Source organism: Parasteatoda tepidariorum, chromosome 11 (assembly GCF_982258835.1).
Source record: "Parasteatoda tepidariorum strain Cologne lab strain chromosome 11, Ptep-v5.0, whole genome shotgun sequence".
Classification (NCBI taxonomy): Eukaryota; Metazoa; Arthropoda; class Arachnida; order Araneae; family Theridiidae; genus Parasteatoda; species Parasteatoda tepidariorum.
The window spans coordinates 80,081,688-80,107,641 of record NC_141765.1 but is presented as its reverse complement, the minus strand read 5'-3'; the positions used below and the strand labels follow the sequence as shown (position 1 = coordinate 80,107,641).

General features: G+C 29.6%; 1 protein-coding gene across 1 annotated transcript in view; it reads right to left on the bottom strand.

The window, feature by feature from the left end:
* LOC107439832 (1-phosphatidylinositol 4,5-bisphosphate phosphodiesterase epsilon-1) overlaps positions 1–25,954 on the bottom strand; it is a 232,922-nt gene that overhangs the window by 26,251 nt on the left and 180,717 nt on the right. The window contains exons 29-37 of the mRNA XM_087155060.1: positions 24,377–24,484; positions 14,123–14,239; positions 12,315–12,467; positions 9,906–10,020; positions 8,402–8,497; positions 7,482–7,583; positions 7,295–7,403; positions 4,509–4,636; positions 507–670 (exon numbers count right to left, since the gene is read on the bottom strand). Of these exons, the coding sequence (XP_087011186.1) occupies positions 507–670; positions 4,509–4,636; positions 7,295–7,403; positions 7,482–7,583; positions 8,402–8,497; positions 9,906–10,020; positions 12,315–12,467; positions 14,123–14,239; positions 24,377–24,484 (1,092 nt within the window). The remainder of the gene's footprint in view (positions 1–506; positions 671–4,508; positions 4,637–7,294; positions 7,404–7,481; positions 7,584–8,401; positions 8,498–9,905; positions 10,021–12,314; positions 12,468–14,122; positions 14,240–24,376; positions 24,485–25,954) is intronic.

The window sequence follows — 25,954 nt, the reverse complement described above, 5'->3', positions numbered from 1 at the left end:
TGTTAAGAAGATGAGTGACTATTTCGAAATATAAATAATCTCGAAAATAAAGAACGATGAGGGAATTTAACACATGCTATTTATATACTAAGAAAATTGTAAAAATTTTGAAATTTAGTCGCAATAGAAAGGTTGCCGAAAGATGGCGCCTCAAACCATCGGTGCCAGACCGATCATTTCTAGCGTTAAAACTTGAAAGGAGTTTTTCGTACAGGATTAGGAGGTTTAAACTGTCGATTCTATGGAACTACGGGTGTTTCTGGTACTCAAATAGCAGGATTGATTACAGTTTTAAGGCTTTTGTATTTTTTTCGAGAATTCCTTACCTCGCCTCCAGTTGGTAACTTTTTCACATAAATTCCAAAATTACTGTATATAATTTTTACAGCTCTCACAATAGATATACCGTTTGTATTATTAACCTATCATCCTTTGATTCTGATATCTTGAAAGCAGTCAGTCTGTACACCCAGAAGAAAGTGAAATATTATAGAATTTATACCTACCGTGATTGAATAATTTATAGCATGAAATCCATCAAAATTCTTTTCCCATGGATTGAATCGTCCATACATCATATGTGTTTTGTCCCATAAAGTTCGAGGTTTCAATACATATCCACAAGAGCCATTTTGTTCAAACATGGCAGAATTAATATGCAAACAGCCGTCTGTAAAATCATTTAAAAAATATTGTTGGTACAGTGAACAAATGTCACCCAGAAACGCATTTTTAAGTACTAAGGTTCAAAAGTCTATATATAAAATTTTTCGAAAACTGGACATTAAATGTGTTAACTAATTAGAGTTAATTCATTTATTATGTAACGAAATCCGATCGAAAAACTTATTTTCTCTAAATAAGCATACAGTCATTTGGGGTTACATAGGAAAATTTTCCAATAAGACATCTATTATTTTAAGACCGTTCATTTTAGAGAAATATTTATTGTCTATATTTATTGTTGTATATTTATCATCTATATATATTGTTATAAAACTTAGATCTACAGACAAAAAATATAGTGGTTTGTCTTAAGTACCCAACAATAAGGAGTAACCTAGACAAATTATTATTATTTGCCTTTAGTTGGTGATGAAGCAAAAAGAAAAAAAAAAGACTGAAATGTCTGAATTACAGTTCAAAACTTTTATTATTATTTATTTGAAAAAAGATATTTTTTTGCAAAAATATTTTCTTGTTATTTTTCCTGATATGCTCTTTATAAATGACTATACAATGGACTAGCCATCGATATAGTATAGGGTAGCCATCGGATCAATTAAAAAGAAAAGATTTAAAAAATGCACATAAAATATACTATCAAAAAGTATTATTTTATTATTTAATTTAAAAAGGGCAGAAATATTTTTGAATTTCGAAGAATAAATTATTTTTATCCATTATTAAATATACGTATTTTTCTATAAAGCAATCAACTGATTTTATTGAACATGAGGAGAAAAACCTAAATTATCTTTTTTTTATTAATTAGGTGTAAGTAGGAAAGAGGATGAAGAAAGAATTTATATTTAAGCGACATCATAATTCCTTAAAATTTTTAGTATTCTATATTATTTCCTTTTAAGTCTTAGAAGTTCGAGCTGTCTGCTGGTCTAATCTTACTTAAGTTTAGAGATTTGAACAAATACAGTCAGACATCTATTTAACGAACTTCCATTTTGCCAATTTCTCTATTTTGTAAATTTTTTCGAGGAACCAAGATCATCTTGGGAATTTCTTGGTAAAATAATTTAGCGAAGCAAATTATCTATTTAACGAAATTTTCTTTGAGCTCCACTTTCTCTACTTCGAAAAATATTTCTGAATATTTCAAACTTGTTATCGCATTTTATGAGGGAAATGACCTTGAATTGATTTTCAAAGCCATTTAACTTTTAGAGAAAACAGTGAAATCCTTTTCCCTTTTTGTTTGCATTTCAAACAAAAACGTAAACAAAATTAACGGATTTTATCAGCAGCAATCAAACTTAAGAACGAATGTGGTAATGTATGTTTAAAATTACTTTGCAGCTATAATTTTATAGGTAAATTTTGTTTCTTTAGTTGAAAATGTATGTAGCATGATAGTGCAATGCTGGATAATGTTCTGCTTTCCGTGCAGATTTCTTTTATGGCTAACATTTATAAAATAAATAGTAGATACTAGTTTACGAGATAAAGGTGTATCAATTGCTATTTTAATTATGTCTAGTGTTTATGAATAAGTATTTCAAAAGGTGATTTTCTATTTAACGAATTTCTATATAACGAACTTATTATTTGGATTCAGCAACTTCGTTAAATAGAGGTCAGACTGTATTATATTCAACTAATATTCGTTAAAAACATGCTGCCAATAGAATGTCAGTATATATCACCATTTCTACTGCTTTATTTTTTAGATAAAGATAAAAAAAAATATAGGCTTTTTCTTTGAAAATTATGAGCTTAAGAGAAACATTGAAATTGTTTGTTTATACATCCACGTCTGGTAAATAACCGTCGTCAATATTTCACAGTTCTGTCTATACTTAACTTTCAAATTTGAAAGTAAAAGATCACAGGAATGAATCTTTCACTTTTTTTCCCTTTTCGTAAATTTTTATTTTAGAGAACTATTTTTAATTTTACTTCTTCTCAATATCTAAACAATGGAAATATTTTTCAGTTCAGATTTCATTATAACAAAGTACATAATATGAATATGATATTAAAAAAAAATCATTCTTTAAACAAAGAAAAAAATTTTTAAAAAAAATTGACCATTATAAAATTAAGTGAATAATTGTATAGAACTACTTCTTATCTGTATTATTTCTTGATCTGTGGGTGAACCAGATTCACAAGTGACTGTATGAACTTTATATTTTTCTGTATTAGTTGTATGATACGATCAAAAATACAAATAGTTAAATTAACAATTATCGTGTCCAAATACTTCTCAGCTCTCTTTACTAGATTATTGGGGGCCAGTTATTAACTAAATTATCAGCCTAAATTATTAAATGCAGCAACTTTGCCCCATTTTAGTGGTTAAGAAAATGACCAAAGTAGTATGATTATTTAGAGAAAAACGCATTTCGTAACTTTATTAATAACGTATTTGTTTAACCTGAGCCTTAAATAATGCAAATTTCAATTAAAAATATGTAACTTGAGTAAATGCGATAGATTTTTTTAAAAAAAACTTGCATTTAATTAAATTTTATTACATTAGAATTATTTTTAATTACTGCATAGAACAACGATAAGTTTTTATATTTGGCAATTTTTTTTTTTACGTATTGAACGATGAAAATATGTTTTTTCAAATTTTGGTCATGCAACAAAATCGATTCGACTCAAATAATAAGATATGCCAACCAATATTTGTTATCAAATTTCTTATAATTTTCAGAGTTATTAAGATTGATGACATGATATGTCAAAATACAGAAGGATTTATGGTAATAACGGTGTTCGATAAAATGCGTGTTTTCTCTTTATTCTAGAAATAGAAAAAATTATAAGATCATCAATATCCGAGGATACATCTTTAATAAATCAGTACAATTGTTAGGCTGATGGTATAGATATTATTGCCCTACAGCATTAAGACAAGCTTTTTTATCTTTAAAAAAGGAGGCTTTCGAGGAAGGCATGAAAATTAACGAAAATAATACCTTGCATAAAATCTTGTTATAACAATATCTAGTTTAAAACCGGACAGTATAGTTTTGAAGCTGTTGACAACTTCACTTATTTAGACTAAGAAATCAACAACAGAAATGGAATACGAAAGCATCTGTAAACGAATGCAATCAAGAGAAAAGCAAAGGTTTTATTGTACAAGAGTCTTATAAAATCAATATTAATTTATGCTTTGATCGGTCTGAGGAGAATATGATTGGTATCTTTGAAAGGAAAGTTTTAAGAACAATTTTTTTGGCTTTCAAAAGAAAAGACACGTGACTAAGAAGATCAAATTTGGAACTCAATCGCTATTATAATCAACCTTATTTTGATGAATCGACAACAAACAAAATGGGCAAACCACATTGCAGGAAGGAAGCACCTGTCTTCACTCCCCGAGAAATTGGAACAGAAGGCTGGTCTGGACAAAGCTCCTTGAGAAAGTTGTCGAGAAATAAGGAATTAAAAGTTCCAAAGTTAAAACCAATTACATTTTACAGAGGCAATCGCTTTGCAGAAGTACATAAACAGAAAAATCATAAAATATTACTTTTTAAGTAATACCAAACATTGTCTAATATATTAGATGCTGAATCTAAGAAATCATGTTTTAAGGCATATAAATTGAATCATTAACTCGTTACTTATTCTTTTGACATAATATTACGCGATATGGTGTTTTGCGCACCTTGTAATATTGAATAATTTGGGTTTAGTTTTTCCATTTCCTCTTGCTTTTGAAAGAGAGAGATAGAAAAACAAATCAAAAGTTATTCAGGATGATATCTTTTTTCACTTATTGTTGATATAATATTTTAAATACTCAAATTTACCCTCTGTTTGATAATTTAACGCTACCATCTGGATCCCAAAAGACCAAAACACAACAGGATTAAAATTGGACGAATCAATACGTATTCCTGCTGGATAAGCTCTCATCAAATGTGATTCACAATGAGTATGCGAGGTTAAAGAAGTTCCGCTTATTAGAATAAATTCACATACATGCTCTATATTACAATTTAAATGAGTTTTGGCACATTGGAATACAATAGAATAACTAAAATATTTAAAAATAGTTTATTGTATTGAGTTGGCAGCTAAGCTCCCGCCATTTTTTTTTTAATTTCAACATTCTGCAAGTCAATAACTGTTTTTTTTTTTTGCATACTGCTTTCAGCTCATTTATAAAAAGATGTTTTGTTCTACCCATTTTTTTTGTTCTAGGTAATTTTTATAAACTTTCAGATCACTGAAATGGAATATCATGCTTTGAAAACTGAACATTTTCGACGATACCTCATTCTTTTTGCTTTTAAATAAAGCTCTTAAGGTCGCAAAAGTTGGCTATAGTATTTATGTTGAATTCTGTAAAAAAACTCAGCAAAACTTCAACCAGTATTTGGTGCAATGTTTCTCATTATCCCAAAGTTTAGTTAAATGGAAGATCATTTTATTTTAGTTACACCATAAATTGTGAAGTATGATCGAGAAATACTTCCATGGTGCAACTAACTGCACTAAAATTTGGTAAAAGACATAAAACTTTGACGGTGACTGCAAACTGAACGATATTTGTTTACGTCGCTATGTTTTCTTTATAACTCGGCCTCGGTGTTTCGGGACGACTCATTCATGTTGTTTCAAGTATCAACTCATTTAGGTAGGTAAATGATTTATTTGCAATAATTAGAGCTCATTTCTCTTATGCTGAATTTTCAAATTTGGTTGGCTGTATAAAAAGGTTAGAGGCATGTCATAAAATAACCTACTTCCGGTAAATAGTCTTGTTACGGTAAATAGCAACATTGGCTTGCATTTGAACGCTTTAAAAATACCTAATAAGGGTGAAACTTTCCTCTGCTTTTATTAAGAAAAAAAAGAATACAAATCAGTGCCTTATTTCTTCAAAATACCTTTTTTGGTGCAATCTTCAACTGATATTTGGAGCTAGTGAAAATAACACAATATGGTTAAATTGAGCTCCATTTTATGTAGCCAGCAAATGAATACCAATTTTTGGTGCGACGTGGATTGGGACTTTTAACAGTGTATGGAGACAGCCATAGTTGAAAGGACCTCTTGTGGTTGGTACATCAAATTTTAAAATAAAAATTTTCTCCTCAAAGACGCATGTCGTTTTGTCCGACCAGTTAAGTTCGATGAAGAGTTAATTTCTGCACGAAAACTTGCTTAGAGATGACAAGAGGAACTGCAGCGAAATTGAAATACTTTAAACTGTAGAAAAAAAATTCTCCGAGAACTTAATTGCCAACTCAATACTATTTAAAATTCACAACATTACATTTTTAAAAGAAAAGAAAAAACGATGTCACGGTGTATCGGAAACAGTTGTTTCAAATATTGTTTTTCAAAATCTGTGTTAAAAATGGATTTCGTAGAATTAGATGTAGAAGAATAGATTTAAAAGAAAAAGGTTTTTTAAAATTTAATATGTTGAAGTCAATTATTATAAAGAAAATCAGAAAAGTGAAAACCAAAACTTAGATTTCTTAAATGAAATAATTAACACTTTGCTTACGGTGTACCATCACATGTGGTCCATATGTTGTACCAGCCATAAGCAAAAGGTTAGGAAAAAAGATGATTGTTATTATCTGGAGTTAAATACTAACCCGTAGGTATCTATTAAGTGATAAATCTTCGTTTCAATGTTATCCTTTAAATTTGCACAAAAAGATTTGCATTTGGAAATGTAACATTAACAACAGTGAAACTGCAAATTTAAATGGTTATCTTAAAGTTTTGGTAGATCAAAAATTTACTTTTTCGTCAATCCGTCTATTACAGTGTTTCCCTAACTTATGACTTTTGTGTACCCTTTCTAAATTTTCGTAACCTTGTATTAGTGTACCACTAGTACAAAAATGAATGCATTTTTTTGTATAAAAAATTGCACAAAAGTTTAAAATCACAACTGGCTATTGACACCACTAATTATTAACTGTATTTTTTTGTATTAGTGCACCACTAATACAAAAATGAATGCATTTTTTACTATAAAAAATTGCATAAAAGTTAAAAATCACAATTGGCTATTGACACCACTAATTATTAACTGTTAACTCAGCAAAAAATAGCCAATAGAAAAATACGTAATTGTAAATTTTTATGGCTAGCTTTGCTTTTAAATAAAAATTTTTGAAATTTTTGTTTGTTACAAGATATTTCGCATAAGAACGCGTACTGTTCCCGTACCCTTGGGGGTACGCGTACCACACTTTGGGAAACACTGGTCTATTATATAACATTTTTAAAACTTTCTATTATTGCAATAAATAATTAAGCGCTTAAACGCATTCAAGACATTTTTAATATTTTTATCGAAGTATTTTACAAATTCATGTAAAACTTAATTATAATGGAGTATCTTAAACTTAATGGGCATAGAGTGTTCTCAAGTTTAAATTGATAAAACCACTTGAAACCTATCCTAGTTTTACACTTGTACTTAAGTTGCTAAAGATTTCACATTTTCACAAAATTTTAATCTACAAGTTTTAAGCGCTATGATTTTACGGAATGATTTGTACTCACATATTCAACGCATTTTGTATTATTTCTAAGATTAATAATTTGATATTAAAAAGGATATGTAATGAGCATTAAGGGATGTCTTTTGCAAAGAGCTTTGGCTTTGTTTTCATTCATGGAGCAAACCTTATGACATGGAGCAGTATGTTTCTTCAAAGAATCCGTCTTTAATTCTAAAATAAATATTGGAACAAATAATTGAAAAAAGTCATATTATTGAATAAAACACATACGCAAAATACAATTCTTACCAGAAGCCAAAGGGGGTGTTCCAGGTAGTGATAAAAGACTTTTGCGACTGTTCATTTTCTTAACTTTCATAGAATTTGTTGGACTGGTTTCTTGCACAAATCCTTTAATTTACAACAATTCCATTAACATTTCTATTATCATTTATTTCTCATGTCAAATTACAAAGACAAGCATCAGAAACAAAACAACAGAAAGGCAGAAAAAACAATAAAAAATAACAATGAACTAGTAAACAAAAAGTCAGTTTACAGTATGGTCCATAATCTAATTAGTTTCCAGCCTCCTAATATTTGTCACAAAGATTTTACCTCATTGAGTGCAAGACAACAACTCAAGTGAAGGACATCCGTTTCAGTTACTCAATTGGCAAATTGGGACAATGTTTATCAGATGTTTTAATAGATAGTGATGGTCAGTAACGAAGACTATAACGGAGGGTCCAAAATTCCACCAATAAACTTTTTTTCAAATTATTTTTCCAATAATATTGTTAGAAAAAGAATTGAGATTAACACTCATTTGAAGAATGTTGGCTTTCTTTGACTTTTCATTTCCTCCACAGTCTCATAGCAGATATTCACAGCATGGAAATATTTTGCCATCACGCAGATGAGCCACCCAATATTACCGCCAATTACATATACATATATATATATATATATATATATATATATATATATAGCACAATAAATATATAGCCTAAACAAAATATATTAATACAATAGTGTCAGGATTAATAAAACAATTCAATTCAGGAAAATTAAAACAATACAATTCTATTTTTAAATTTATATATATAAATTGCTTTTTAAATATTATTTTACAAAAAAAAACCAAGCAGTAAAAATTTTTTTTGCATGATTTGTTATAGATACTTCAGGTAAATTTCTTGTTATATAAATTAGGCAGAAAATGATACCTCGAAATTTGATTGCTTGGCAGTATACGACTAAATCAGATAATTCGGGACAAATCTGACTTCTTTCATCTTCAACCTTTCCTTGTTTATCCTGATCTGAAATATAAATTCCAGTTAATCTATTTATTAAATCATATTATATATGGAAAAGTAATATTTATTCATAATATTATTCAGATCTAAGAAAAATACAATATTTTTAATTACAATGCTGTGCTGTGAGTCATTTAAACGAAATAAAAAATAAAATAAATAAAAAAAATCCACAAAATCAAAAATTGCTTTTCCAATCATTAGTTCAAGTAAAATATAACTTTCGAAATTTGTTTAGCAAGTAATATTAATTCGTCAAGTAATTCATAAAAATCCTAATTTAAAAATGCTTTGAAAAAAACTTGGAGTCTGCTTATAAATTTTAATTCTTTCTTTGTACGTCTATTTGTAATTTTACAGTAAGTATAATTAATAGTAAGTATTTTTAATTCGTCAAGTAATTCATAAAAGTCCTCACTTAAAAATCTATTGAAAAAAACTTGCTCCTACTTATAAATCCTTCTTTGTACGTGTATTTATAATTTTGTGTTTGGTCAGAACAAAGGTAATACGGTTTAAATCAAAATTTAAATTTTCTACATTTTCTAAAATTAAAATAAATGAAATTATCTACTGTGAGGCCGTGATTTCCTGTCAGGAATGTCTCACTTTTTTTACCCTTTTATTTTTCTTGCTACAAAGTATAACTAATTGAAATACAAAAATTGTTAGATCTAGTTCATAAGAATGTAATTTAAAGTTGTATCAGAGAAGGTATTAATAAAAGTATTTTATTTATATAAAATGAAGGAAAACTTGAGTAAGGTTATAATTTTATGAACCAATACAACAAAGAAACCCCCAGAGTTTTGAAAATTGAAAGCGTGAGTATATACTTTAAAATTTTATGACTTTGATACTGCATTATCGGGGCTCAATCGAAATGTGCATCAACTAATTTTAATAATTTTCTTCCAGGTTAAAAAATCTCAGCATTGTCTACTGACAAAATATCTACCTTCTTAAAAAAATACTTTAAACGTTTAAAATATTTGTCCACTTTAAAGTCCAGCCAATTCCTATTTACTAGCCTGATTGTCATCTAAGTAAAATAATCTTGGTATATATATTTACATATTCATATATATATATATAGATATATTAAATTAAAATAATTAGCAATTTTTTTAAAAAATGTTTTGTTTATATTTAAAATATTTGTCTTTTCTTAAGTCCATTTAATTCATTATTATTTAAAATTCTACATTTCCTTCGAGTTCTCCAGTATTTCATTTCTCTTGGTGAATGAGATTTGGAAAAAAGCCTGCAAAATCTGTTGGTATTTATTTGAAAACGTGCTAAAACATTTTTCCATCCTAGAAGTCATTTAAATTTATGAAGAATTCATAGAAAACTACCAATTTTGCCATTTTGTACAATAACAAATAATATGCATTAAGAAATTATATACCATCAAGTATATATTCATAATCATCATCATCCTCTTCATCGTCATCTTCCTCTTCATCGGTACTAGCTGTTGATATGATACTGTCTGTACGTCCACCTTTAGGCTTTAGAGGTTGCTGAAAAAATAAAAGTTATAATAATGAATAAACAATAGACATGGTTAAAGAAATATTTGAAGAGGATGATAAATATATGTTCATAATCATCCTCTTCATCGGATGTCCATTTTTAGGCTTTAGAGGTTACTGAATAAATAAAAGAATCAATTTTAAAAATGAACATTTTAATGACTGTGGAGGATGATATGCGTAGATTCAAGTTTTTTGATGTCAGCGTGAATGACCGAAATCAAGTGAATATCAACGTCCAAAATATGTGTTATATCCGATTTGACATTCATTTATTCGAAATCTGCTGAGAATAGATCTTCAAAGTACGGTTAAATGCATACAAGGCAGTGGCCCTTGACCTGAAGTAGGACATACCGGGCAGTGTCACTTAACTAGAACTTGTATAGTTCGTTCGGATGGAGTGTTCATTTCAACGCGGGAGTAAGAAGTGAAACGTATCCGCCCTTGAAATTGAGACAACCCTTAATCAGTGTCAAGAGCAAACATTCAAGTCCCTTACTACGCTTTATCATCTGCTATTATACCATTCGTCACTCTAGGTAATTACATATATTTTTAATTTAAAAACTGCTGTTTTCCCAGCGAAATGTCTCAAAAGGGACAAACTATTCTCTCAAAATAGAGAAATATCGAATTTATGACATATTTAATGTTAAAAAAATTCACATAAAGAAATAAATATTTTTGCTATGCGATCGCCATATAGCAACCTTGTTCAGGATTGGTCGCATCCTTCCAGGGCTAAAGAGAATACAAGGGCTAGTTCACTCCGCTCTTAGAGCTGAAGCTACGATTTCCCTCCTCATGACGTCACTGTGTCCACAAATCTCGGAGATCGCAAGCAAAGATATGATAACTTTGCATCTTTCTCTTTGTAAAAATAAGTTAGACTTTTTCTGGTTATTAGCCTTCAAACTTTACGTAATTAACACATTATTTCCGTTCATAAACATAGTTCAAAAAAAAAACTTTCTTGGTTATTATATTAAAAAAATACCATTTTAAACTTATAAAAATGTTTTGCTAATTGGTGAAAATGACACGATAATTACTTTATTTTAAAAAGTTCAGTTTTAACTTTAACTATAAAGAAAAATGAAGGCATATATCGACACTTTTTTTTATCTACATATTCTTTTATAAAGATAAGTTAAGTTAAATTTAGAATCCCTGATTTTAAAATATGTCGTTAATAGCAATTTGTTCAAACTTAATCATTAGGAAACATCAACCTTAAACGCTAATTACTGAAACAAAATAATAATTTAGGTTCATAATGACATTAGAAATTTTACAATTGCTTATAGACATTTAAATTTACGATGATATAATTTATAGATATTTAAATTGAAGAGAATATAATTTTTAAAAAAAATCATAAATATTTAGAATAACTACATTAAAAAATATGTTATAAAATTAGGAGAATTTCAACTATATACTATGTATTTTATTTATACTTTTTACTTACATTTTAATTTTCTTTGACTTTATCTATTTTTTAATTCTTTTCACCTGCCTTTCTTTATGAAGTAACGAGGCGGTTTCTATTTAGATAAGGAATTTTTATAAAAGTTCCTTACGACAGAATAAACGTATTGCTGTTTTATATTAACTGTGTCATTTCGGAATCCATTCTTTACATAGTTGTTCATTTACTTTAGGGAACACGCGAAAAATTATACTTTTTCCTTTTGTTTTTATATCAGAATTTTTGCAAGTTGCAATCGCGCAAACTGGCATTTTTGCAAGTTGCAATCGCGCAAACTGGCATTTCGATAATAGTTTTATATTCTTTTAAATTCACTGCAAAAACTGAGGAAAGTCATTATAGAAAATAACAAATGTCTTAGAATATCTCGCAAAAAGAAATGATCCAATATTAGTTAGAGCTAGTAAGGCCAAATGCTCCGTTCTTGAAGTAAAAGTGCGAGCTTTGAGGCAAAGTGACGTCACTAGAGTGACGTCGGAGGATCGGAGTGGCGAGAGATACTTCAAAGGAGTGAACCAGCCCTTCTATTCTCTTTAGCCCTGGCATCCTTCTCCCAAAAATAGCGATATAGCATACCACGTGATGAAGACGGAGCCAACTCCTGGTGAACGAATTATATGTTTACCAAAGCGACTATGCGATTGTCAACATTCCCCGATGGAAGGAACCACCAATTTCGGTTATTTACAGTAAGATATATATTCATAATTATCTGTAGGTTTTAGAAGTAGCTTATTAATAAAAGAAACAGTTTTGACAAAGCTAAAGAAATATGTTAATGACTTACTCGAAATCTAGAAGAAAGTGTAATTGTTGCGTGCATCTTTTTATTTTTTATAAGAATTTTATAACGCAGTTGATTAGGAGAAGGGAGTGGAGGATCATCTGAATAATCTGTATCAAAGAGAAATCTTGTAACAAGTCGATCTTTGAAAACACTCTAAAAAACAAAATAAAAGTTAATACAAAAAAAATATTATCATAGCTATCAACTCTAATAGATTTTCCAGTAGACTACTGGATTTTGCCAGTTTCTCTTGGTCTACTGGTTTATTTAAAATTCTCCTGCTTTTTGTACATTTTACAAAATTCCCTATAATTGAATAAGTTTTCTGAAAAAATCGCCCTTTGAAATAGAATTTTTGTTCGGAATATTGCTTGCTTAAGTACTTAAATAAGTATTACTAATACATAATAAAGCGAGCCTCATTTATAGAAATCAGTTTAAACCTTTTTTTGTTCTAAAATTTTTAGTTCATTTTTATCCAGAATTCCCTTTTTAGATTAATTAAAAAATTTTTTAATTATCTTGAATGAATTAAACGCCTATCGCTATTCAAAATTATGTGTAAACATAATGCGTAACATTTGAAATTTATTTAATAATAATCATAACTGGAAAATATTGCAGTTTTTCTACTTTTGATGATTCTAAAAATCCCTAAAATTCCCTATGTGTAAAATATTTAATACATTATTTAACAATTTTCATGAACTTCATTTTATTTTGTACAATCTACTGGATTTTTTCCTATCTATGATGACGGCTATGATAGTATGCAGAATACTTTAACAGAAACTTTAAATTACTTCACTAATTTGAAAGCAGCATATTGCAGTGAGCCGATTCCTTTTACCTTTTTTAAATACTAAATGATAAAAAATATATTTAATTAAGAGAATTATTTAAAACTATTATTTTTAGAAATATTTTTCTTCATTGCCCAGAATATAATATTAAAAGTATTTATTGCAGTTAATGGGAAGTGTATTTCAGTTAATTGACAACAGAATGTCTCTTGAAAGAAAATAAAATTTTTAGGGCAAATAGACTGTTTAGGGTGTGAAAGAAGATTTATCAAATCTAGAAAAACAAAGTACTTATTTCACATAACTCTTGTGAAGCTGGTCTTGACATATGCTTCTAACGCATGAATAATAAGACTGGAAGAAAGTTATATCGCAATATTTGAGGGAAAGGTTTTGCGGATATTTGGTGGTGTAAACAATAAATGGAGAAGGAAATTTAACTTTAAACTGAGCAAGATTTATATACAACCTGATATTATTAAATACATAAAAATAAATAGAATGAATCTGATGGCCCAAGTGATTCGAATAAGTGATGACAATATAATAAAAAAAAGATATTGCATTTTAGAAAGAGGGGAAGGTTGCGGTTGAGATGAGCTGATTCGGTGAAGTCTGATTTTCTTGCAATTAATGAAAGGAATTAGTGATTAACGATAAATCGGAAGTCTTAATGGAAAAATCTTCAGAGGAAGGCATTGGTCCACATTGGGCTGTCTGGTCAGCTATGATGATGATGTATTTCAGTTAATGACTTTGATTACATTTTATGTGACCTATTTGGTAACATTTTTCTTTCTGAAGTATCTACAGTACCTTAATCTAGAAAATTTCATTAATTTTTTTATCATGTACATGATTTTTTTATCACTTTAAAGAAAACAAGAGGATAATTTAAAGCAACTTTTTCCCTGAAAATGTCAATAACAAAATAGAATTAATGAAAATTTAATATCAATTGATTTTTTTAGCTCAATGAAATTTCTGAAATTTTAAAATTTTTACCTTAAATATGTATGCCATTTTTGCTTGCTGGTTGAGAGAACAATGGTTTTCAAGAGATAATATAATTGGATAGGGGGATGTTACAAATGCGCTTTTGTTGATTGCTTCCACTACATTCTGAAAGAAGTTAAACAATTTATTTATATATTTTGAATGTAAATAAGGAAAGACATGGTTATTGCAAAACCATATTCAAACATGCTCATGGAAGTCTTCTTTGAAAATTTCAATATTTGAACTGGAAAGTTATAATCAGATACAGTGAAACCACTCAGGAGCGACACTTCTCTGTTCCACAGTAATGGAGGTTGGTCGTTCTTAGGGATTACCTCCATTCAATTCAAAATGTTATCGAACATACGATTTTTCGCTACCGATTTTAATTTTAGTCGTTTTCGCAAATGATTTTAAATTCAGTCATTTTCACTAACGATTTTAATTTAAGTCGTTTCCGCTAACGATTTTAATTTTAGTCGTTTTCGCTTAAGATTTTAATTTTAGTCGTTTTCGCTAACGATATTAATTTTAGTCGCTTTCACTTAAGATTTTCATTTCAGTCGCTTTCGCTAACTATTTTAATCTTAGTCTTTTTCCCTAACGATTTTAATATTTACTAGCGTCATTTTCTTAGTGCGAAAATGCCTCTTGTGTATGTGTTATTAAAACCGGTTCGATGAATAAATTTTAGCGTCACTAAAAATTATCCTTACTATAATTATGCGTAAAAACTAATTTACCAATTATGAATAATAGAACTGTTTTTTGTTTAAATTTGCAATTAATTTTACATCATAGAAATTAGTTAGCTTTAAAAGATGTGGTTAGTTTGTTTGAGATGCTTTTCGTAAAATATTTTTTTTTAAATTTAGCTCTCAACTTTAAAAATAAATCATTGATAGTATCATCTTTCGTGGATTGCAAGATGAAGTCCGAATCATACAACCTCTCAATCTTTTCATACAACCTCTTCCAGAGGTTGTATGAAGAGAGCTCACTAAATAAGAGACTCACATAAATATTTTAAATGTCTACTTATTTGTTTTGTTAATATTTTTTGTCTTGATATGTTTGTCGTGTTTCCTTATTTGACCTTTTCCTCCATTGTTGGTACAGAGGTTTGCCCGGTCACTGGGAGAGGTTTCTTCTAAAGGTTTTTTTCAGTCCATGGAAAAAATTCCCTGCCTCCCAAAAGCGGTCGTAAATAACGGAGGTCGCTACATAGAAGTCATCGTACCTGGATGTTTTACTGTGCATTATATATTTGACGGTTGCATTGAAACAGTTTTAAAACAATTTATAATTTAATTTTTTTCACTAATAAAAAAATATAATCTCAGTCTCTCACTTTTCCTTACACAAAACAATTTTTTACATTTTCACCAACCGCTTCTCTTTAACAAAAATAATTCAATGCAATTTTGAGTGATTATTACTGGTATAAAATCATACATGTCATTACCAACCAAAGAGCTGAAAAAGAGATTAATTCAGAATTAAACTGGAAGGCTAGATGGAAATGCTTTTCACATAAAACTGCATTGAAAGCAAGCATTGAGTCATGTTGCTGCAATAGATTGAGAAATATTACAGTTGAATTCACTACAAGTTTTAAACACCCATATTCAAGCATGTAGCCCCGTTTTTCATGACAACAGACATGGAGAGTATGTCACATAATTTTGACCACTGCCAGACGACGTTGTAGCACACGAACAGGAGCTGTTTCTTCACAAACAACGAAAAGACTTTCAGCCACAGTAGATTTAGCGTGCAGTGTAATGCGTCTAGGAGTCAGTTGTTTAGTTGGCAGCTAGGATCGAACTCACAATCTCCAGTTCTCCTATAGTGGAGATGAACACATGAACGTTTTGAACATATGCTTGACAAAAAGGAAATGCGTATATGTGCTATAATTAAATGAATTTTCGAGGCTACAATTCGTTTTCTACATGAATGCCTATTTTTCATACGGCGATCGAAATTAAAACTAATTACACTCTATAACAAAAAAATCAACGCACCGAGAAGGAGCTGTCCGATTGAAACGAAAATTGGTGGATAGGAAGACAATGTACAGAATAGTAAATGATTAAAATTTCAGAACAATTGAATAATTTATTACAGAGTTACAATAACAAGTTCAATAAGGTGTTGACCCGCCTCTAGCCTGGATACAAGCTGCCACACGGCGTGACATAGACCAATACAGCTCCCGGATGGTCTCTTTCGGAATTTCCTGCCAAATTCAATCCAATTGTCGAACGAGGTCATCAACATTCAGTGTCAGATGCAATCGCCTTCCCATCATATCCCAGACATACTCGATGGGAGAGAGATCTGATGATCTGGCAGGCCAAGGAAGAGTTTGACAAGCTTGCAGACAGTTCATAGCAACACGTGCCGTATGTGGTCTGGCATTGTCCTGCTGAAAAATCAGCCCATGGCGCTGCAAAAGGAACGGTAGTAAAACAGGTCTTAGGATGTCTCCGACGTACCGCTGTGCAGTAAGTGTACCTCTAATGACGACCAAAGGGGTACGGCTGTCAAAGGAAATGGCACCCCAGACCATAATGCCTTGCTGAGGGCCGGTGTGGCGCGCAATAGTGAAGGCAGGATCCCCCCTCTGCCCTGTGCGTCTCCAAACACGTCTTCGATGTACGTCAGGACACAGTTGGAAGCGGGATTCGTCGCTAAAGACTATACGTCCCCAGTCGGCATCATTCCAGCCTGATCTGTTCAAAACATTCATGCAAACGAAATTTCATAGCAATCGGATGATTGGTTCCTGGTGCGTCGATTTTTTTGTTATAGAGTGTATTTTATTGTATTTCTTATTTACTGTATAACCTTCTTTTTCCCATTTACTGCAAAATATTGATAGTAACGTACGCACTCAGTAATTTAGTGATAGTGAGTAACGTTCTCAATAAATTTGTGATTTAGTTTCACAGTGCGTTGTGAAATTAATGAGAAAATAAAAACGCATCGGATCTGGACTTATCTTCAAAGCGCACTTAAGAAAATGGATATTGTTCATAATTCATAAAATGGATACCGATCAAAATGCGTATTTAACCGTTCAAATGCCGATTTGAAAAAGGGATAAATAACATAAAATTTCGCAAATTTACAATTTAAGAGACTTTAAAGACAATCAATTAAGTATGTTCCATTTTAACTTCGTCATTTAGCGGGGCTTTTTTCATTGACGGTGGTTACTATTGCTTCAACTGTGTTCCGTTAAAACAAAATGGTATCCACTTAGAAGACTATTATTCAATTTGATTTATATGAAAGCAATTTTAGGTTGAATTACTTTTAGTTAACATAACTTTAACTTGATGATACAATAGTCCTAATGGACAAACTGCATACCTTAGCTAAAGAATATATGGTTTGTCTAAAGCCCCTAGCCATTCGCCTGGACTCGTGGCGGTGATTACGGTAACGAAAAATGACTATTTCAAGTAGGGATGTGAGGTCGCTGTTTAGGGCAGGTTTCGGTTAGAGAGAAAGGGAATCTTCGGTCTATTGTGTATTCCTTAGAGTGAAATGCGCTATTCTTGTTTCCATAGCAGTAGACGGCCTCAGGCTTTGTGACGGGGGAGTTTTTACCGCAGACAAACTATACAAGTCTAGCTTTCATTAACCTAATGCAAACTAGACCTCCAAGGTTATTTGTGGTTCCTATGTATAAAGGAACAATAGTAGAGATTCTATAAATGGGTAAGTGCCCTCCTCTCCTCCTAACCAATACTGGGAAAGCGTTGCGGTGAAGAAAAAAAAGTTTTCTCTTTTTTTTTATCGATGGTTTATTCTTTATTTTTACACGATGGCTAAGCAGTACTTTACTATTAATTAAGATTTTTCTTTGAGAATACATTTATATTATCCATGATAATTAAATCTGTAATAAACACATTTTGATATTAGAAAGGAAGAACAAAATGACTGGGAAGCAGCATGTAAAATTGTCCAATGACCGGTTTGCAGGTAATGTACAGTCGGCAAAAAAAAGCTATCACCCTGAATAACTTTCGTTCTAATGATCGGATTTTTACGTACTAAGTGTTAGTCTTAATGGTTCTTGAGAGTGACATCAAATATGTTATTTATTTAGCGCTAACTATTAAATAAGTAATGAAATCGGACACAAAAACAGACTTTATCTGAATAAACATAGATATTTCTTTACATATTTGGATTTCTAATCTTCAAAATATAGGGAGTAGCCGCTATCTCGGAAATAGGGTCCTCATAGTTTGGTCAGAAGAGCAATTCAAAGTTTGGACCCCTTAATCTTAATTTCACTGTTTGCGTTTATTTTTTGTTGTCATATTTTTGAAACTAATTAAGCAATTCAAAATAAAATTCACCCACTCATAAAACTCATTTATCCAAAGATAATTTCATTCAAAAAATAATATTTGACGCATGCTTAATGTTGTTGTTGACGTATGCAAAAGGAAAAAAAAAATTTTATAATTATTTCTCAAATAATTATTATTAGTAATTATTAATAAAATAATATTTAATAATTATTCATTATTTTTTATTATTTAATTTAATTGAGAATGAAAATTGTTGAATTATGAGGTACGAATTTTTTATACCATATTTATCTACATATTTTTCTAGTTTCATTTGTTTTTATTTAGTAGAAGAAAGAAAGAAAAGTTAAAATTAATTATTTCTAAGAAAAATAATTCAGCGACAATGAAGAAATACTTAAATGGGGCTATTAATATTAAAATGTGGTTAACTAATGAGAAACCTGACTTACGCGTGCATAGCGAAAATTTTTAGTCATATTTTTTTTGCTAATAACCGATTGCTAATCTTTTTTTTATTTTTTTTTTAGCGTAAAATACGATGTTTCTTTTTCAATTGTCTAAAAATTTATTCGTAATTTAGTAAAGAAATTTGAATAAAATATTTTATTGAATAAATTATTTTATTGAATAAAAAATAATTTATTCAATGAATGTCGAGTTTTATAGAAGCTCGCTTTCTGATAGAATATGATTATACACCAGATTGCAAAAAATACTGAATTTTCGCAAATACTATTTTAAAAAACGCAATTTTTGAACTTATTTTGATAGAAAAAATTACGTAGCGAGAAGATTAATATACTTTTTACAGAAACTGTGAAAACCAATTTTTCATATATTTCGTCATAAAGATAAGAATGATATTGCTCTAAGGAACCTACTCAATAATTTCGTTATATCCAGATTTAAAATCTGTTTGGATGAAACAGATTATTCCTTCCTTGAAAGCTAAAACGAGAAAAAATTCAACTATAATTTTTTATTTAAGTTTATTCCATTTATTCAAAGATAGCGGTATCAAAGTTAGGATAAGCGATGGAAGCCCCATTTACTATTATACTATAAATGCATTAAATCATACAGCTTGAATAATTTATTTTAAGCAAATTATTTAATAATTTTAAGCAAATAAGGGTGTGGAAATAAACTCGATCGAAATACGCCTAAAGTATAACCTAAAATATAGGTAGAATAAACTTTGGAATCGATAAATAAAAAATACCTTTACGAACAACTTCGAGTCGGACGGAAACGCTAACTTGTTTGAAATAACTGTCGTTGTAACTATTTAATTTTGATTCTTGGTTCTATGGGACATTCCATTTTTACAATCGACTTTTGAAATTCCAATTGTAAACAGAATTTTTTTATGCCCTTAAAAATTTTATTAAGGCTCGCAGTAAAAAAAAATTGTACTGCATTGATTTTTTTTAGAACGTATTGACTAATTATTATTTTTTCAATATTAGAACCTATGCCTATATATTAAGTAAAAGTTTTTTTTAATATCGAGTGAAGTAATTTAATATATTGTGTTACTAAATGAATAATACCAAGAAACTGAATCGAAAAGATAACTTCATTGATTTAAGAACTAATAGATAATAAAAGTAGACATGTTTTGAGCGTCCAATAATTAAAGTCACAAGTTATATTTGAACACTCTAAAGTTCTAAGTAAAGTTAAAGTTAAAGTTAAAGCTAAGTAAAGTAAACTGAAAGTTATATTTGAGCTCTCCAAACATGTCGACTTTCATTTCCTGCATCATATTTTTTGAAGCCAGTGAAGTTTTTATCATGAATTATACTATTTTACCTTTTGGTCTTGATAATTATTTTGATAAGGATTTTATGCTGGTAAAAGTATTTGCATTTTAATATTTTAACAGGATTCACGTGGACTTTAAAAACGTAAGAGAACCGTACCATCAATATTGTATCTATAAAAGTTATCTTTAACTTTAAAATTAAAATTATGAGACCAAATATTTTGAGTTAATGAAATTACATACTTCATGTTTTAAGCTTTTGTGCCTCCATTTCAGTATCTTAAGGACCTTACGAAAAAGGAGAGTATCTTATCAGGTGTACATAAGAAAACAAAGAAATCATAGTAGCAATATTCGGTGATAAATGTAGCTTATCGTATTCGAAGAGCATGCTGTGCGACATTTTATGATGAATTTGAGAAATAAAGTTTTAGAATGTTTATCGAAACATAAGCCATTTGCAAGTCATCTTTATCCAAAGAAAGCCATGTAACTTAAATATCTGGCAGAATGAAGTAATTTTTTAAACAAAGAATCATACAATATGCAGCATATTATTTCAATATGTTATTCCTAAACATAACATATTACAATGTATTTTAAAATGCCACTAAACATTCAGCAGTTTCTTGTTTTATAGAAAAAATAAATATCGTAAACTTTGTGAAAATTATATTATACCTTGTGAATGTACATAAAAATTACTACCGTAAACCGGGGCGTGTCTATACCCATTTTTTCAGTTTGTCAACTTTCAAGTGGTCAAACTTTTGAAAATATTAAAGAAAAAAGGCTTTTAATAAGTGTTTCGGAATCGCTATTTATCCCTCTTTAAAGCTGTGAAATCCATTTTAGAAAATATTCACAGTTACGCTGTTACTGTATATTTTTATAGAACTGCTGACAAATTTCTCGTATGGGGCGAGTCTACCCATTCTACTAAAATGAATGTTAACATTGTAAATAATCAAATTTTACTATTAAATTGTTATTTTAGTTACTATATAAGATATTTATGAAGTAAAATTCATAACTTTATTATATATTCAATTTTTTTATTCATAAAATAACACAAATTGAGTATTTGATCGATTATCACATTTTGATCACAGTTTTGTTTTTATAATCATTAACATTATAAAATAAATTTTTTTTCTGATTATTGTTGATAAAAATAAATTAAAATTAATATAAATTTACAATTAAATAATTAATAAATAATAATAATTAAAGATTATTAACAAAATCGAAATTCAAACATTGGGAATCATGAAAAATCCTTTTCCCATTCTTTTGGGAGGTAATAACAATTTATAAATAATAATTTATTTAACTTGCATTAAATAAAAAAAGTTAATTTTGTAATATAAAAATTGAAAAAATAGGTAAAATAAACATATTTTATATTTATGTTTATATTTAACCTATAAATTTTCTTATTAATGATAAATTTATCAATGCAGAATTAAAATAATATACTCAAATTCATTTAAAATGACTTAATTTTAATATAAACAAAGTGCTAAATTATATTATTATGCTTTATTAAAACTAAATACGAATGGGCAGACTCGCCCCTCGAATTCAGGCTTTTTGTTTACAACAGCAAAACTCACATTCTTTTTGTTTTGTTTTTTTCATATAAAATTAATGTAATCTTAGTCTTAGATAAGTTTATCACTTAACCAAAGTTAAAATAGTAATAATAATAATATACTTACGGAGCACCAACTAAAAGTTTGCTGATTTTCAGTACAAATCTCTCAAAAGACGTTTGAACAGGTCGGTTAAAAAGACACCAAATAAATAAAAACGGATCAAACTACTACAGCGCCATCTTCCTTAGAGTCTGAACTAAGTCCTCCGACGGTAAAAATTTTTTTATTTGCAATTTAAAATAGTGAAAATTAAATAAAACTAAAATGGGTAGACTCGCCCCTGGATGGGTAGACTCGCCCCGGTTTACGGTATATTTTATTTTTTATTCACTTTTTTTTGCCTAGAAGACTCGATGAAAGCTGTAAAAATGATTATCCCTAAAGTTTTGTACATAGTTATAATAAGTTATGTAAATTTGATTTTTGTATGAAATCCTCGTATAAATTAAATAGAAACAACATAAATCATGTGTTCAAATTCTAAAAGCTTGGAAAATTATAAATAATTAATAAATCGTTTCAAATTTTCCTCCAAGGGAGATTAAACAGTAAAATTCTTTACTTTTTGTACAGAAATCAGCTTAAAAATCTTCTATTCTCTAGAAACTTCGAGATATTTCCTATTAACTCTTATTAATTCTCTGAGCAATCACAGAACTTTAAATTTTTTTCTTATATTCTGGACTTGGTTGCTTAACAACGAATAGTCTACAGGTTATCTTAAAATATTCATTTACGGTGGTGACTTTACTTGGCTATTTTCTGGGACTATCGCCAAATATATAAACCTTCATTGCGACCCAATTTTTTCGAAATTTTGTCTACTCCCTCAATTTTAAGGGACAGGATTCCAAACATGTTAAAATATATAGATATGTATATGTTTATTCAGAGAAAGTACTTTTTTGTGACTGATTTCGTAGCTTAATTAATAGTTAGTACTATTTGATTAGCATGTTTGAAATAATGTAAGTAATGAGACCTTGTAAGTTGTTTTCCTGGTATAGCATGACGAACCGAGCAGTTCCCCGAGTTGATTACGTATTCGAAAAGCTGAACTTCTTCCCCTTTCTATATTCTTGGCCTTAGCGAAGTTTTTTTACTGGAGCAGTGTAAAAAATTAACAAGCGAAAAGACGGCAGAGTGCGCCGATGTTTTTTTGTAGTTTTAAATACGGCCAAAAATAAATTTATGTTAAAAACTTTATTTTCTTTTTTAATTAATTTATATTGAATTATATTATTTTAACAAATTTAATCGAACATTTACTTTAAATTTTCTAAAACCTATAAAAAGTTAATTAATATGAAGGCTAAATTTTTTATTGAGATTGATACCACTAGTTGTAAAGGAATGATGCAAAAATTCAGACTAATTATAATATTTTGCTGAAATTCTGAAACTAAAATATGTTGGGAAAAAAAAGAGAAAGTTACTTCTTTTATAAATTTCCCCTGAAATATTCATTGTGCAATTGCACATGGAAGTGTAAATAAGTATTGCAGATTTACAATATCTCACAGAAACCAATAAATAAAGAAGCTACTCAAGCTCCATGTCAACACTATACTTCTTTTCATCTTACAGGGAAAGGTAGGAAACCTTTGAAAAGTAGTTCTTTGCTATTTTGGAATAAATTGCAGTTTAAATGAGTGTAATAATAAGAAATGTGTATCTTGTTTTAGAAGTTTTATCATGTTTAAATGTATTTAATTTATAAATACCTTCTAAGGAAAGCGAATGTACAAAGAAGGTGTTTGGCGAGGAATTAGTTTCCGAGGAATTGGCGCTATGTTTTAGCACTGGTCAACTAGCTCTTTCGAGTCCCCTTGCCTTAGGGCAGTGTTTCCCAAACTTTTGTCTACCATTTCTACATTTTTCGTTCCACTAATACAAAAATTAATGCATTTTTTAACTATGAAAAAATTGCACAAAAGTTAAAAACCACAACTGGCTGTTGACACCACTAATTATTACCTGCTAACTCTGCAAAAATAGCCAATAGAAAAATACGTAATCGAAAATTTTCATGGCTAGCTTTGTTTTTAAATGAAATTTTCGTTTGTTGCAAGATATTTTGCATTAGAACGCGTACCCCCACTAAACTGTTCCTGAACCCCTGGGGGTACGCGTACCACACTTTGGGAAACACTGCCTTAGATCTTTATATCAATTTCTTTCACTCGTGTTTCTTAATTGTCCTTATGTTTTTATTAGTTATTAACTTTTAATTTATTATTAACTGTTAATTTTTTGCTTTTTATTCATTGTTAGCTTGTTTTTATAATTATTAATTTTATTTTTCTGCATCAATTGTTAATTTTTTTTGTAATTCCATGTCAGGTTTTTCTTTGCTAATTACTAAATGTTAGCTTGTTTTTTTTTTAATTGCGTCTCTTTTCTTAAATACGCATTTCACGCTATGTCCAGAAAAGAAATTCCCCCGAGGAAATATTTAAAAAATGCAAACCATTTGAAATCAAAAAATATTCACTTTAAAAGGAATTTTGGTTGTTAATGTATGACCATGATATATAACTGGCATTCCATCATCTCCATCCCAGCAGTCCAACTCCACGCATCTACACCCTGTTAGAAGGACCTGAAATTTAAAGATAAGATGCATTTAGAGTTATTAACACAGTTTATAGATAATATTTGGTACGTAATATTTGGAGTAGATTACATAGCTTTAAATTTACTATGTATCGTAAATTACATTTACTAATACTTTTATAAAAGGGCTTAGTGAGGTTAATTAGTACACTGGAGAAGGAAATTAAAAGAATTTGCACACTTATCTCTAGAAATAGTGGAACGATTTGATCTGTACATACATTGATACAATATAAAACAAATAATTATTCAATACACACGCATGATCATGCGCAAACGTCGTTGGAGTCTGAAGGTATGAAACAGCGGTTAAAGAATTTAAAAAAATGGGTTTATAGGGGGGTATGGTCCCCTCTTACAGGTGTTGTAGCGTGATTTCATACTTGAAATAAGGCATTTTATCATTTCCTGTGGCAACTGGAACGAATTGTCCTGGGGCAATTTCATACCTTCCCACTCAAACGAGTGTTACGCACGATCAAGCATGTGTATTACAATTGTTGAATGGTTACTTGTTTTGTATTGTATCAAAATCGAATTTCATTAAAACTGGCCCAGTAGTTCTAGAGATAATCGGCCAAGTCTGCTCCTAATTTTTTACACCAGTGTATTTTGTACTTACAGTGACATGTTTTTAAAACAACAACTTGCTAAGTTCTTTTACTAAGACTAGTGGTTTAGGTACGTCTCGTATCAAAGTATACAAAAAAATACACTCTTTAAGAACTTTTAAAATATTTAAGCGATTATCGGTTTATTTCAATGAAAATATTAACGAGATTATCTCTTATAAAATTTACAAAAATAGAAGTTACAAGATGACAAAGATTAAACAATATGATAGTGGATAAAGATTAAAATTTGATAACTCTTGGACCATTGATGAGATTCAATGAAGCCTTTGCAGTAAAATCCCAGCATATTTAAGATTTTTTCCTTCTTTTTTGAGTATAGGTAATTCTTGTCGAATTTCCGGTAAAAGTTTTAAAGTATAGCATTTGAGTCATGGTAGCTCCGGGGATAGAGCGTTCGCCTTCCAATGAGGTAAACCGGGTTCGAATCTCAGAGATGGCAGTTCAATCAGAATTCCGCACCCGGTTCGCACCGACCACAGTGCCGACGTAAAATATCCTCGGTGGTACACGGATCATGAGCTATAGTCCCCTCGCCTTCAGGCTAACGGTAAGAGATTTTCGGGGTTTTCCTCACTGTGTAACACAATGGCGAGTTAGTTCCATCAAAAAGTCCTCCCAACACTTGATCCAGTTGTTCCTTTGTCTTCTGTCTTGGGTTCAAAATTACAAGGCTACGGAATTGAGCATAAGTAGTCCTAAACCCAAAATTGGGTCGGCAGCTCAACGACGATTATAAAGTAAAATTATAGCATCATTTATGAGCGCATATTGATCATTTAAATTTGTATGTCGCTTAAATTTATTCTAACATTTGAATATTG